Source organism: Manacus candei, unplaced genomic scaffold (assembly GCF_025592945.1).
Source record: "Manacus candei isolate 608988 ecotype Guabito, Panama unplaced genomic scaffold, ASM2559294v1 h1tg000017l, whole genome shotgun sequence".
NCBI lineage: Eukaryota > Metazoa > Chordata > Aves > Passeriformes > Pipridae > Manacus > Manacus candei.
The window spans coordinates 3,039,111-3,054,755 of NW_026138065.1; the positions used below are offsets into that span (position 1 = coordinate 3,039,111).

At 41.1% G+C, this 15,645-nt stretch overlaps 2 protein-coding genes across 3 annotated transcripts in view; both read right to left on the reverse strand.

The window, feature by feature from the left end:
- Window positions 1–79: 79 nt before the first annotated feature.
- Window positions 80–7,156, reverse strand: RBM34 (RNA binding motif protein 34). Its single transcript, XM_051783211.1, has 10 exons — window positions 6,929–7,156; window positions 6,556–6,698; window positions 5,287–5,506; window positions 4,653–4,712; window positions 4,054–4,097; window positions 3,481–3,564; window positions 3,197–3,260; window positions 3,017–3,059; window positions 1,169–1,287; window positions 80–447 (listed from the first exon to the last, which is right to left on the reverse strand). The coding sequence occupies exons 1-10, from the start codon at window positions 7,112–7,114 to the stop codon at window positions 136–138; spliced, it is 1,275 nt and encodes a 424-aa protein (XP_051639171.1). The 5' UTR covers window positions 7,115–7,156; the 3' UTR covers window positions 80–135.
- Window positions 7,157–9,497: 2,341 nt separating this feature from the next.
- The window catches only part of ARID4B (AT-rich interaction domain 4B), an 89,683-nt gene continuing 83,535 nt past the window's right edge, over window positions 9,498–15,645 (reverse strand). For both annotated transcript variants that reach the window (XM_051783197.1, XM_051783196.1), the window contains exons 22-24: window positions 14,073–14,288; window positions 12,236–12,382; window positions 9,498–11,270 (exon numbers count right to left, since the gene is read on the reverse strand). In XM_051783197.1, coding sequence (XP_051639157.1) covers window positions 11,140–11,270; window positions 12,236–12,382; window positions 14,073–14,288 — 494 coding nt within the window. In that variant the 3' untranslated portion in view covers window positions 9,498–11,139. The remainder of the gene's footprint in view (window positions 11,271–12,235; window positions 12,383–14,072; window positions 14,289–15,645) is intronic.

The following is a 15,645-nucleotide window of genomic DNA, read 5'->3' on the forward strand; positions in this document are numbered from 1 at the left end:
GAATAAAATCATGCAACACCTCATGCTACCTGCTGGGAGAAGCCAAATGCCCCAGAGCAAACACCAAGAACTACAGCTGTATTAGCAAACAAAATTTATGACAAAACACTCTTACATACATGAATCTTCGTGACACTAATTAGCATTTTTATCTGCTCGATTTTTATCAAACTTCTGTTTGTTTTTTCCAGCTTTTTTCCTAGGAATAGTTTTTAGTCTTTTTGGTTTAGTGTTCTTCTTCAACGGGGTTGCTTTTTCACCAACAAAAGAATCATCAGAGTAGCTCTTCTTTTTTGTTGTGGTATTATCTGTAGCCTTGGGAGCACGAGACCGGCCTGGAATTTTCTGTGGTGCTTTCCTCTTGTCTCCTGTGCGCTGCACTCGTATCTTTCTTCCCATCAGAACAGAGTTGTTGAGTTTCAGAGCAAGATGTACAGCATCTGTGTTCTACAAAAACAGACATGGAGTTTAAAAGTAGCATTACTTCCAAATCATTGCTTTCAAATTAATGGTTACCTTTCTTCAAAATTTGTAAGCAGGATTTTACAATGAAGAGCAAACTGCTCTAGTGAATGACACAAGGTCTCTGCTCAGGAACACCAGCACACCCATGCAGCCCACACACTGAGGCACAGATACTTGACAATGGGCTACAGAACACAAAAGTCAGGTGCAGAGAGATGAAGGAGAAACTTGGAGAAAAGAGGTACTGAGCTGCAGGAAATACACTAAGGAAGATGAGGTTGGGAGACTATGAGAAAGCAAGTTGTACTGACTCAAAAATGGAGAGTCCGTAAGCAAACCAGTTGCAGGAAAGAACTCCACTCACATTTAGACACATAAGAAATAGTAGAACATTGCAGTTATACCAAACAAACTCATCTGTCCCTCCTTTAAGACTTTCCCTTAAAGTCATTTCTTTCACCTCGTTTTACAACTTTTACTTGTACAAAATCTGCAATAGTTTGTTTTGTGTCTGCTTCCACAGAACTGGTCTTCCAAGCTGCTTTTAACATACACAACAGCACTACCATTTAACATCATACACCTACAAGCATACACAAACCTGAAAAAGTTACTAAAAAGGTAAAAAAAATGCTATAAAGGCAGATGCCAATTCAGATTTTGAATAATTCCCACTGTGCTGTAGCAGGCCATGCACACATACCTCAAAGAGAACGTATCCAAAGCCTTTCCCCAGGCCAGTCTTTCTGTCTCTCACAACTCGCACTCCCACGACATCTCCACAGACATGGAAGTGTTCTCTCACAGCATCATCAAGGATGTCTGCAGGCAAGCACAAGGGAACAGATCTCTCTTCAGCAACATGCACAGCTTTAAAAGCCAGGCCCAAACCCAAATATTTCATATTCACCAATTCAGGTACATGGTATCAGTGGTTCAGAAAAACCCCAGGAAGTTAACAATGCAGACTTTATAAAAGGTTATTTATTTTGATAGTTACCCATTCTCCTGCTTTGAAGAGTACAACATAAATCACAAATAAGAATGAAGGCAAAGACTGAAATAAATTTTTCAAATAATTTCATTTATGGTTGGAACATAGTGGAAATTATGATGCCTGCTATATTTTTGTAGCTCCTTCTTACGCCAACATTTCTTTCTAAGAATTAATGCTGATAATAATGAGCTTGAGCTGGCTGTTCTTCAAGTCAAATGTTCACTGACTGAGCCGTGAATTTTAGCTGAATGGGGGAGAAGGGAGAAGCTTCCAACCACAGCTGCTATACAATTATTTTGATAATAACTGGATGCGCAATGCTTTCTCCATCTCACGCCTACACAAACAGACAAGTGTGATGTACCATCACAAAAATACAGGTTATTCTCTTTTTTGAACAGTTATGCTTCATACAATCCCCTTACATAGATATCAACATCTCTCTATTAAGGGGAGGGGCTGAACTTAATATCATGGGTGTAACTACAGCAATGGGACTTAGATGTGCTGAGAAAGGTTCAAGCTGCTGAAGTAATTTCAGAGCATGGCAAATCACAGAGTCATAGAATATTCTGAGTTGGAACAGACTCACAGGGATCATCGAGTCCAACTCCCGGCCCTGCACAGGACATCCCCAAGAATCACACCATGTGCCTGAGAGCATTGTCCAAACACTTCTTGAACCCTGTCAGGCTTGGAGCTGTGACCACTTCCCTGGGCCTGTAATGTCCAAACTTTTTTCTGCAGCACGTACACAGGAACACACAGTCCTGACACAAGCTCTACACAAGAGGCACTAGTAATGTCACCACAATCAGATTTGTCACCTGTCAAGGTTTTCAAACAGGTCAAGTGTTCTAGACTGATGCCTGTTTGTTCCAGTGTTACTGTCGCAGTACATGACACAGGCCCTGCACCAGGCCACAGGCACAGGGCAAGCCTTCATCCAGAGTATTCACACATCCACGGGACCCCCAAGACAGATGCCTGTACCAAGCACCCTGACTCCTTAATACCCTCACAAAGACCATACCCAATGACAATCCCTTCATCTGCTCTCCAGTCTGCTCAGAAGCAGCTGAGTATTCCTCAAGCATTGACCTCAGCTGCATGGTAAACACCTCCACAGGGGTCACAATTGATCACCAAGAGCCATCTGGGCACTAACCCTGTGGCTCACAAACAGTATCAAAATGAGAAGCCATCACTGTCCATCACTCCAAATTGGTTCACGACAGATACCGGTACCCCTTGAACAGTTTAAAAAGCTATGGCCTGTGCAACTTAGTCATATTTATTTAAAAAACATCAAGTGACAACAAGAACTAAAGCACTTGCAGAGCTACCTACAATAAAGAAAACAATCAACTTGCAGAACTTGACAAAAACTTACAACCCCTTTGGGTGTTTCCATTAACAAACAAAAATTAATACCAGCAAAAGATATTTAGCTACCTAAACATGCTATCCTAAATATAAAGAAATAAAAAGCCTAATGTCAAAATATTCCATAAATGTTAAGCGATGATGCATAACAACCCACTTTTGACCTACCATATGGCAGATTTCCCAAGAATACAGAACGTTTATTGTCATGCTAAAGAAAACAAGAGAGACAAGACAGTAAGTTATTTGTAACAGAAAAAAACCCCAAACAACCAAACAAAAACAATAACAATAACCCCCCCCCAACCAAACCAGAAAAGAGTTTTTCCAGTCACACATCTTACTTACTGAACTGGTTTTAGATGCGGTGTCAACTCTGATGTGAAATCCACTAGCAATTTCTGTTCCATTCCTTTTGTAGCCAAAAGCAAAAAGTTTTAAAAGTGAAATGAGTGTTATTTAACTTAGAATGTCACTGCATTCAAAATGCAGTGTATTCAAAATGAAAAGTTACTTTTAAGTTTGAACAAACATCTTGATTCAAGCAAGAGCAGGGAGATTGTTTAAATTTAGCTGCAAGTCTCCCTGAACTATCTCTTCGACAGGGAACGAGGAACAAAACTGAGACTTACTCCTTCAGAGCCTTCTTGGCGTCACATTCTTCCTTAAAGACAACATAAGCATTAACAAACTTTGCACTGGGGTGCAGCTTGTGCCTGGAACATGAAAAGGACACGTTACTGTTTAAATCATTTTGATGATGTGCAATGCACAAACACTTCTTGTTGGACACATTTATGCCTCTGCTTGTTTCGTGCACACTAACAGCTTCATTTCTCTTATAGGTCAAGCTAGCCCTGTATGTGCAAGGGTGTCCCACTGTTCATCTTGTATAGCCTGTCTATGCACCCTGAGCAAGCTTCCTCAGCTCATAAACGTATCCAAAGGAATTAAAGACTATTAGTAACTTTCTCCTTCCTAAAATATAAGAAATGCAACCTCAGATAACAAATTACTAGTACACATAGCACATGATTCTTTATCACTTGTCAAGAAAACTTAACACACACAAAGGTAATGACAAAAGACAAAAAAACACAAAATACATTAAAAAAGACCTAATATAGCCAAACTTTTAGAAACCAACACACAAAAATTATTTTGGCCTTGAAAAATAAAGCACAACATTCACAAGAGGAACCTACTTGATTGCTGCTACCTTTTTGGATACAGTATCTTCTGCTGGAATCTTTAAGATAAAAAGAACTCGAGTTAGGTGGGCCTAGTGTGAACTTATCACAAAGACTTGTGCTTGAAGACAAACAGGAATTCAACCACTGCCATTCCTACCCAAAGCAATGTAGCCAGTACAGTGAGCAAATGATGGAAGTGGCTCATCTTAGAGATGATCTACAAAAACCTTGCAGTTAGAGAGCTTGCTCTGTCTGTTTCTTGAGTTCCACAACTATTATTGTCAACTATTTTAGCAAGTACACCAATTTACAATCAACGTGTCTTTGCTACTATGAATTAAAAACAGGTAAGTAATGCCTTAGCTAAACAAGCAATAATAAGGCATTGCTCTTTCAGAGAACATAAAGCTCTGATTCTGGATCAACTGCTGCTACAGGAAAAATGCATTTGCACTGCATCTGTGGTAACATCTCCAAGGCTTCTTCTAATGGCAAACCCACATAACCCCAAACCCATTTCTGAACTAATGAAGATATAAGCTTTGTAAATACTATTGCTATTTAAGACAAACAAATAATTTTGTTAGGTAATGTCTGAAGAAATAACATACCAATGACCGGAAGCGAATGGACTGGATTTGTCCATACTTCTTAAAAAGAGACTTCAGTACCTAAACAGAAGATATTACAAATATTCAGTACATTCCCGCACCCTGGTAATGAGAATGATTGTTTAATATTTATTAGTAACACTGTTCTTACACTGTTTTCCTTTTACTTTTATGAGGTCCCTTAAAGGGATCATAAAATATGTGAGTAATTCATAACTATTTCTGTGTTTCTTGTGCCAGCTTCTTCTACAGATTGCCAAAACTGAAGTCGTGTCCCTTATTATGGAAGAAAGTATAAATTTAACATGCTTTATGTAAGAGTCTGAAGCGTTGTTTGCATTCAAAATTAAAAGCAGACTAACTTTGTAATTGCAGTTCTCATTCATTCATTTTTTCACTGACAGACCAATTCTACTCAAGAAAGACAAACTGTATCCACTGCTGTAAAAAGCCCAACTCCAAGAAACCAAAGAGATGACCTCTACTGGTTTCTAAGAATGAGCACTATTTTCTACTTTCCCAAAAGCCATTTCAGTCACAAATGTGCGTGACTTTTCAGCTGGAAACATCCCCTCAGACTGAGGACTGCTGTAAATTCTTTCATTCCTTTAGCTGACAAAATCCACCCACGTACCTGAACAGTACAGTTGACAGGTAAGTTTCCAACAAACACTGTTCTTCTGTCTACCGTTTCATCAGCCACCTTTTTTCTCTTTTGTTGTTTTGCAGTTGTGCCCATATGTGAATTAACAACACTTTCAGTGATGGCTTGAGAAGCCTTTTTCTTTTGCTTCATTTTGTTTTGAAACACTTTTTGATCCTCCTCTTCATCTGCCTGCTTCAAAGCGTTCTCTCTTATCAGAAACAGACACGCAGATTAGAATTGATGGGGATAAAACAGGGAGTTTGAAGTCAAAGAACTGAAGCCTCCAAGATAAGTATTTTAGCTTACATTTTAAATTATGTTCACTATAAAATTTCAAACATTATTGTGTTTGTTATGCATTAAACAAACATATCTGACTGCTCCATAACATGGAAACCATTTGCTATCTCCAGGACATTGCATTCACTATTTAGCAGGAGTAACAAAGAAACATTTCAGAATTATATAATTTGATACCATCTAAAAATGAAGTGAAAAAAAAAAAATCTTTGCATGCTAGAACTAAAGACAGATTTAATCCTTTACAGTATCCAGGATCAGAACAAACAAACCTTTGGAATTCTGCCATGCACTGAAAAACCTCTATCTATCCAAACCCACCAACGAGCAGATCTGAAGGAGCCTCTGGAAAGTTACTGACATCAACACAGCACACAGGTTCCATGGGCATGGAAGAGGCAAAAAGACAGAGTGCCAGAGAGGTGTTAGCCTCGCGTTACAATCAAGCACACTTTATTATCCAAACTGCATCGTACAACCTGCTCTGACAGCTTCTTGGTTCAAGTATTTAAGAGAACAGTGTAACAGAGGTTCTGTGTCACAGCAGAGGTCAGGTGTGATCAGGAGAACTCCCTCTGTCTGGCACCTTGCTCCTGCTGAAATCACCTCTGCTTCTTTGACTGCAGCTCTGCTGGATAAAGCCAACCACAGCTAGAAAATATCTCCCCATGCTAGAGAAAACTAGATCCAAGTGTCTTCATCTACAGCCACTGGACATGGTAGCTCCCTAACAGGGTATTTGCATTTCACGGACCCAGAGCATCAAGAAGCTGCACCTATTTCATACCTTCAGCAGAAAGCTACAGAAAATTTACACAATCTTGAAAATAATCTTAAACACCAAGCTGAAGATGAATAGTAGAAGAGAACTTCGTTATTTCGTCAAACTCACGATATTATGATTAATCTAGATGTTGAGGTTTTTAATTTCACCATAAAACGGTCTCAACTACTCACCTGTCTGACAGTTTTTTCTCTGCTTTTGAAGGTTCCTTTTTTCTGGCTTTCTTTGCTTTTACTGGAGGTTCTTGCACGATGAAAGACCTCTGGTCTTCTGACACTTTCTCCGCTTCTTCCGCATGCTTCCTTTTCTTATTTCCCTTTTAAAAATTGGTAAAAGAAACGGACTTCAAGAACAAAACTCCAGGAAGGAACGACAAGCATTTAACACGCTGTAACTTACCCGGAGCGCCACGTCCGGAGCCCACCGCTGCACGGGGCGGTGCTGCCGGCAGCCGCACCTGCGGAATCACCCCACCATCCCACCCACCCACCGCCACCGCCGCCGCTGCCCCCCGGCCCTCACCCACCCACTCACCCCCTCACTCACCGCGGGCACGGCCACCAGCACGGGCGGGGCGGCGCCGCGGAACAGGCGTGCGAGGGGCGCGGGGGGCGCCGCGCCCGCCCCGAGGCTGCCCGACACCTGCCCCACCACGTACTGCTCCTGCTCCTTCTGGTCCTTCCCGGCCGCCGGCGGGTCCCGCGCCCCCGAGCCCTCCCTGCGGCCCCGCATGGTGGATGCGGAGCTGGGCGGGAGCGGGCTCGGCGCGCGTCACTTCCGACGCGCAGGGCCCGCGGTATTCCCGGGACCGCCCCCCCAGCGCTCCGGGGCATCCGCGTCCGCCCGCCCCCTCCGATGCCTCCGCTCACCGGGGACCCGCCCCGCGCCCCGGCTGGAGCCTCTCCCAGCCACGATGTGGCGGTGCCGCGTGTGTGCCCGTTCGGCCGAGCTCTGCGTGGGCGCGGTGGTAACGCAGAAACATCCAACATCGGGACGAGATGGACAAAGTCTAAAGCTGTAACAGGGGAGGTTTAGGTTGAGCGTCAGAAAGAATTTCTTCGCAGAGTGATTAGACATTGGAATGGGCTGCCCAGGGAGGTCGTGGAGTCACCATCCCTGGAGGTGTGTACCGAAAGACTAGATGGAGCACTTAGTGTCATGGCCTAGCTGACATGGTGGGTTTCAGTCATAGGTTGGACTCGATCTGAGAAGTCTTTTCCAACCTCATTGAATCTGAATCTGTGATCAGCATGGGACTGGGTTGTCTCACTGATTGCCCACAATCCTCAGATCCAAGCGGAGCTGAAGCAAACAGGATAGCTCTTGGGCTGTCACGTTACGCGTTTGATGCAGTTTTTGAGGTGCCAGCATTAGCAACTTTGTTGGCACCAATCTTGAATCGAAGGCAAAACAAGTAATGCAGCTGTGGAATAAAGGGAAAGCATTAGTCTTGACATGTGCACCAGGTATCCCCTGCCTCGTCCTCTGAATGCTGGGAAAGGCAGGGACCCTCATGGATGGGGTCAGCCCAAGAGAATACACAAATTTTTAAGAATGGGCAGGTGGCTGCTGCATGACTTTTAAGTGGCTTTTCCAATCTCCCTTCAGACAGAGGAGCAGCACTGCAGGTGACACAGGTGGGGCAGAAGAGGCTCAACCACCGTGACACATCCACATGACACTGGACAAGCATTCAGCTGGTGTGTTTCAGAGACTCAGTCAGTGAAGCTCAGCAAGAGGCACAGAGCCTCCGGAACTCTGGCAGAGAGCAGGAAATTTCACAGCATGATGGGAACTACCCAGTCATAAGTATGTACAGGCAACAGTGGAGACTGCAAATTAAGGGAGGTGGGAGCAATGCAGAGCCTTCAAGCAAGGCACGTTTCTCTCAGCATATGCCAATCTCAGCTATTCCCTACATCATCAATTGTGAGACACACAAGACCAAGTCTGTTGCTCAGCCAAAGTGTAAAGGATAAACCAGGGGTAGTTTGTCTTGCTTTGTCTCTCAGGTTGTGGTCCAGGCAGGCACTCAGAAGTAAGGGAACAGCCCAGCAGGCACTGCTAGAGGTAAACTTCCTCGGCTGCAAGCAGAGTGCACATGCCAGGCAGGGAGCTCACCACGTGTAAAGCTGCATTACAATACGTATCCTGAAAAGCAGCTCAGGTTTGACCCACTGGAACATGGGATAAAACTGCTGCCTAACAGATTGGCAAAAGTGCCTTCCTTTGTAACCACTGGGACACAAGTGGTTCCACGAACCTGGAGAGTACCATTTACAGACACACTTCCCAGAAGAGGTGCAGTGTAAAACATGCAGAACAAAATGTTTGACTAGCCATCAAACTGCATGAGAAGTACAATAAAAATTAAATCATCTCTGTATTGAGGAAAAGCAAAAATCCTACTAATGCAAAAACTCCATTTGGGAGTGGGAAGGTGATTAATGATCTCTGCTTTAAACAGGTAAACAAATTGCCCCCCCCCCCCCGACCTCAGTCAGTAATTGTCACATCAAAACAAATATGCTGGCACTAAAACTGAGAACTGATCAAGAACTAGTAGTGAGTGAAGAGGTGAATTTGTTCTTGCTTGCCCAGATGTAGTTCCCAGTTACATCAACACCTATTATGCCTACTGAGACTAAAAAGCAGAACTGAACTATTACAACTTTGATTCCACTCAAACAGATGAAAATACCCTCTGAGGAGCCCCACTGAAATTATTAGAATTACTCCTATCAGTGTCAGGTCACTGGTAGTTCTTAATACGGTCAGTGTTTCCAGAAGTTATTTATCATTGTTTGCTCCTGTCAGTCTCATCAGTAATCTGTCATTTTGCAGGTGTAACAGTATTTTGGTTAACTAAACTGTAGCCAGCAGTTTGTTTCAAGAGGCACTGCCTTCATGATGGGCCACGCTTTCGCTTTCTGCTGAAAAAGAGGATGTATTTGAATTAATTGCCAAGAGGAAAATCTGGCCAATGCACTTGCTCTAACGTATCTTTATATGCCTACTACAGCACATCAAAGATCATTTGCTAAACTGATTCTGCAGCTTGACGTAATTTTCATGAACACACTACAGTTGCTTAATTAAACTGTTAGAAACAAAATCAGGGATTCACAAACTATGGCATTTTATTTCAGAGGCCTTTGCTTACATTTGTACAATATATTACATAACTCTCCATTTTCTGCAGAACCTAATATATATTTTATAGCTTTTTTCTATAAGCTTTTCCTTCAATGTCTGTCAACAAATTTTTACAGTCCTGTACAATTCTGAATACTTGGAAACCATTTTCAATAAAATCAGTTATAACCTTAAGCGCACACTACGAAGACTGAAAATGCTTTTCTTAGAAAAGTCAAATGAAAAGGATTCTGACACTCTAGCATCTACAAACAAAATGCTTTGAATTCTTACATGTTGTATTGCCAGAAAACAAAGAAAAACATGCCAGCCCCTATTTCCCCAGGCAAAAGAAGTACACAGAACTACAATTAAAACAGTAAAACAATCTGTACAATAAAGTACTGTGTATTAACAGTGCCAGGTATTAAATAGCTTGAATGAACACTTCCGCAATATACAAATGTCTTACAAAGGTATAGAATTAACAGGAGAGAGCTTGGGATCCATTCAACATAAAATCAATACAAGTGAAAACATTTTGAAGTTGGTTTTGGAATTTGTACAAGGCATTTAAAAAATTAAACATCTACCACTCGGCTAGCTAGTTATTTTAAAAACAATTACCCTTTTGTGGCAGTGTTGGTATCAGCAACCACAAATTATAACCTCACACTTTACTCCCTCTTGAAGTCCTCTCCTTGAAGCTCGTAATAAAATAAGCATTAAAAATGAAATATTTGTTGCTTTAAGGGGAAAAGAAACATTTACAAGAAAACACAAAAATATACCTGTTATAATCCATTATGAATAAATATACACTTTAAACTGGCTGAATACAATCTTTATACATTAAGATTTAATACAGTTTGTTAGCCATTTTCTTTCTTTTTCATAATGTATTTTATCAAAATTAAAAAAAAAATACTGTTTTATAGAAAAATGGCAAAGTACAGTAGTTTCATTCCAATTAATGGGTCCTTAAAACCCAGAGTAACCTCTTTAAGCCTAATTCAAACCTGTAAACATTAGTCAGTCTTTTTTTTTTTTTAAGGAATCCTCATATTTGGTTATCAGGACTGATGTCAAACATCTTACTAACTGCAGGTTTTGAATAGATGTGCTTGACGTATACAATTAAGCCACTATAAGGTGACTTAGCAGTTAAAAAACAATTAGCTTGTACAAATGAAAATATTTTCAATATTTGTCATAAATAAATGGAAAAATATCAAATGTTCCAGCTTTAACAAAATACCAGGGAATACAGTAAGCCTTACCACATTGATTTAGATCACCCCAACAACTATATGCTTATTGTCCTGTCTCTACAGGCAGTGAACAGCCTCCATTTGCCACAGTGGAAGGCCTTCGAGTCACCAGACTTACAATTCCCAGACAAGTTGGAAACAATTATTGCTTGAGGAAAAGCAGTTTGTTGTACTTTTTCTTCATAAAAGTGCACTTAAGTGCAAAGTTAGCTTGTCAAGAAACAACTTTAAATATAAAATAGTGCTTGTCTGAATTTTGTGCCACTGTGCAGTATAAAAAAAAAAAAAAAGAAAAAAAAAGAGTGGCCCTCAGCAGCCATTAAGTGCAAAGTGCTTTGGCAAGTCCTGCTGTCACCTGCACTCAACTGACATTCCATTCTGTGACGAACTTGACATAGAAGGTTCTGCTAACGTTAACATAACTGCAGCCGTAATGGAACTAGAGGAAGGTGATGAGGAGGAAGATGATGTAGTAGCAGCACCTGCACGGGAAAAGGAAAACACAGGTTATACAGATTTATAAATCAAGCAATAAAAATGTTTTCCTATTCAACAACAAGCATTGGTGTATACTGACTCCAGCAACTAATGCCTAGCAATTAAAAAGAAAAAAGCCTTTTTATTCCCTAGTTTCCTAGTAGGAAATACCCTGACAGAAATAGTCAGCTGTATGCAAGACACTACAGCATTTTTAACCTTGTAGCCCTGATTCATCAACCACGCAGATCAAGGGCCCAGCCAAAGGATGCCAGAGCTCATTCCTGACCCACCAGCACAGTCAACTGTTCCTTTTCTTTTCTGTGGGAATCAGCACTGAATCTGCGCATACACTCTGCTCCGGCAACCGAGCAGCAACTGCAATTCCCATGTGATGGCTGCAGCTATAAAAATCTTACATGTGGCATTTCTCACACTGAGAAAATGATCCTTTTAGCATTCCTAGAAGCAGGCAGGCACACCAGAACATTCCCTACAGCAATAGGTGCAGCTGCTTCAGAAAGATGAGCAATTTGATTGGTCTCCCTTAAACTCATGGAACAAACTCCTTATCCTAAGGGCAAAGCACTAACTAGGCCCACAAGCAGTACTACAGTAAATTTATCTATAACTTGAAGAAAAGTGATTCATACCCTTAGATGCTTTGTTCACTGGATAGAAAAGTTTATATTTCTGGGGTTTTTTTTCCTGTATAGTAGTTCTGCCAGAACAGTATTAAACAGATTGCATACCTTGTTAATGCTCCCTTACATAGTGACTGGGTATCTAATCCCAGGTGATAAGGTCTGAAGGTCATAAAATAACTGCACACAGCATATCCCAAAAACCAAACAAAACCTCACTCCTAATGGCACAGGTTTCCCTATAAATTATCCAATCTTGTTAGCACCTTAATAACATGACATGCAATTTATCCCTCTAAAAGTAGAATTTAGTTCCCAGCACTTACTTTCCCGCTCTTTTTTCTTTAAGCGCTTTCTTCTTCGGTCAATGGAAGCCACCTCAGATTTCAAGGACAGGTAATGTTTCCTGATTTCTTGCAATTTCTCTTGGAGAACTGTTATGCGCTCAGCGCTAGTCAAGTTTTCCAAGTCAGCTACAAGTTAAACAATCTTTGTTAATTACTGCTTATTTTTAAGCATTTCCAAACACTTCTGAATGTCAGTGAAGTGGGAAGTACTCAAAGCTTAGTGATGTGCTTTGAGGTAGCAGACAGCAAAGCTAAGAAACACAGCAACAGCAGCAGCTGCTGTTTGTTACCACAAATTTGTTCATATTTTTTATTATTTTTTACAAGACACCATCATACACTTTTTTGGATTTTTTTAAGGAAGAGGAAAAAAAAGCATTCCACTCCCCACAGGAAGGAAAACAAAATAAAATTAAGACAACTGGTGAAAACATAAGGGCCAGAACGAGTTTTAAGCCTGTTGTTTTCAGTCCTTGCTAGAGCTCAGTTTGGCCCAAGACACCAGGCTTGATTTGTCATGGTTGTGACAAAACAAGCAGGTTACAACAGGAATCTGAACAGCTGTGGGGTGCTTCTAATAGAATCCATGGAGTATGGGCTGTAAGGTACAACCGTAAAGGACTCTCCTCACTGGACACAGCCAGCACAGGAGCTGTTTCCAGCTGGGAGCTCTCCACAGCATGGCATACAGCTGTGGGTGGCACTGGCAGGAGAAGTTCTCAGTTCAGTCCAGGGCAGCCACACTGGAGAAACTCAATTCAAAAACGTTTAAGAATCATTTAAACTACTGTGTGGGGTGCAGAATGCACTCCATCAACCTACTATGAAGGTAGCACCTAAGAACCAAAAGCCACAACTATATTAGGCTGTGGGAAAACAAAGAAAGCTCAGAGACACTGCAAGTATCTTTGACTCTGCAACAGCAGGAAATGTGTCAAACAGCACTCCATAGACCACCTTCTGCCAAGCAGCTTCAGTATATGGAATGTAGCCAAGGTAGAAGGAAAGGAAGGAGCAAAAGCCCTTTAAAGGTGTTGCACCAGGAAAGCATTCAATGAATCTCAACAGGCCAGTAAGTGACAACAAAAGTCTTTTACGTTACACACTCCCGAAGAGCACCAGAATGTAACTTGACTGTAAAGAAGTACTAGGAGAAAAATACTTTTAAAAGTAGAGTAATGCTAAGATTCAGGGTTGGAGAGGAAAAAAAAAAACCAAACAACACATCAGGGTCAGATTCAATTAATAAGTTGCACTAATATCAGGGCTTTAATAAGCCATTGATCTCTTTTTCAGATAAGCAAATACATGATCCTTTCCACACTGCTCACTTCCAGCTACACCTAGCTCACCCCTAGCTGTACCTGTAGCTTGACTGAAACAAACACCACAAAAGCTCTTAATACTAGAAACAGTAAACATGTCCTGGGTCATTGAGACAGAACGGAAGGGGAAAAAGTTACAAATCAATCACCTAAGTGTCTGAACGCTAGAGAATGAGGAGTAAAACAGCAAGAAAATATCAAGGGAAGAAGCACACAGAGTAGATAACACTCATCCCAGAATGGCAGGTATGCAGAGGACAGCAAGAACCTCAAGTCAGCTCAGAAGCCATATCTAAAAACAGTCCTGGAAGAGTGTGATATAGGTGGTTCCCTGTGCTACATTTGCAAAAAAGAGAAACGAAGATTTATCACAAAATTAAGCAAACTCAGGATGAAAAAAAAAAAAAAAAGCCAAAATACAGAAAATTAAAAAAGCCTTTTTATACTATACCACAAGATGCCACTAGGTGTGTTTTCAAGAAAATACTTACACATTTGAAAACTCCATTTGTAAACTTTGGGCAAACGATTATTCTGTTCTTTGAGATCAGACTCCTTCTCTCCATTTTTCCCACATTTTCCTGGAGATTGTGTTCTTGTGAGTGATTTGGTTTGGTGAGACTTCATGCCAGTAGAAACTGATTTTGCTGACTGAGACTTGGACACACTTTCACCAGCAGATAGTTCGTCACTGTCACTGCTGTTTGCTGAAGAAACAAGAAGACCTTGTTACAAAACAAAGCCCAAATGAATGCTTATCAGAAGCTATTCCTGCACCAATTTTCATGTAATGGGAGTTTATTTGACCCAAATCCTATAACTCTAAAATGACAGAACTCATCCTGGTATAGCAGCTTGGCACACAGCTCTCTGCATCACTGGTGCCCAAGTAGAGAACCACAAACCAGGTATATAATGGGGCCTCTGATTGTTGCAAACTGTGAAAGAGAAACCTTGCACTGGAAACACCACCCTGTTAGTTGCTGTGCAGGTAGACTCAGAGCTGTTCTGTGGACCTATGGGAACCACGATCCTACAGACCTGGAGGGTGGTTAGAAATGCCAGACTCTGGCACCACAATCCATCCTAAAGACTGGCAAGGATTTTGCTGAAAGTGTGTGTGCAAAAACATAAGGAGGTGGGGTCAGGACACACTTCTTGTAAGGAGACTCTCGAATACAACCCAACTGCTCAAGGTCCCCAGAGGGAAGGTGCACTCTACTCTCTGAATGGTTCATGACAGCATCACACTTGTTGCTCTAGAATCACAGCCATAAATAAATTGCCTATATTAGAAAATAAGGCAAAGAGGCAGTCCAATGCGTCAGCCTTGTGCCAAAATGAACCACATCTGTCTGCTTATGGGGCTGCACTTTTTCTAAGAGTTTGCAAGTTTGACTGTTACGTCCCGTCTCCTGTTTACATTTTTTAATATCAATTTCTAACACAGCACTCAATATATATATTAATTTCTATCTCATTTTTGAACAAACAATTACAGACAAGCCTTTGACTGTATTTTTAGGACGTGTAGCAGAAATGAGAGTAAACAATCGGCCTTTTCTTCACCATATGGCGCCCTATTTTTTCTCTACTAAAATGACTATCAATAATCTGAATGTGTGTGACATAATCTACAAACTCCTCAGATATGATGACAAAATTTTTTAATTTTGGGAAAATAGCTGACCCAAAACAGAATAACTTTTTCAATGTCAAGTGGAGAAAACTAACTATAAAGCAACAGGTTGAACTGAACAGTTTTCTAATCAAACTGCCCAAAGTACAGTAACAAGGTAATCTGTCTAAAAGACAAGATTTATGAGTAACAATTGAAAGGATGATTATTTTTAGCGTTACGAAAATAAAACTGGGGTGAAAGCAGGGGCAAGAGACTAATTCAACACAAGTCTAGTGAAGCAGTGGAATAAAATGACTAGGAAATCTTCAGATTCTCCATCATTAGAGTTGTTTTTAAAACCACGTTGAACTCTAATTTATTAAGAAAAACGTACGCCTCAGTTGTACCTGCCCTGGGTGTTGACAAAATGAGACCTGAAAGTT

Coding starts and splice junctions, on each gene's coding strand:
- RBM34 (XM_051783211.1), bottom strand. CDS start 7,114: ATGCGGGGCCGCAGGGAGGGCTCGGGGGCGCGGGACCCGCCGGCGGCC. Junction 5,507..6,555: donor GAGAAAAAACTGTCAGACAG/GTGAGTAGTTGA, acceptor GTTTCTGATAAG/AGAGAACGCTTTGAAGCAGG. Junction 4,098..4,652: donor CCATTCGCTTCCGGTCATTG/GTATGTTATTTC, acceptor TTTATCTTAAAG/ATTCCAGCAGAAGATACTGT.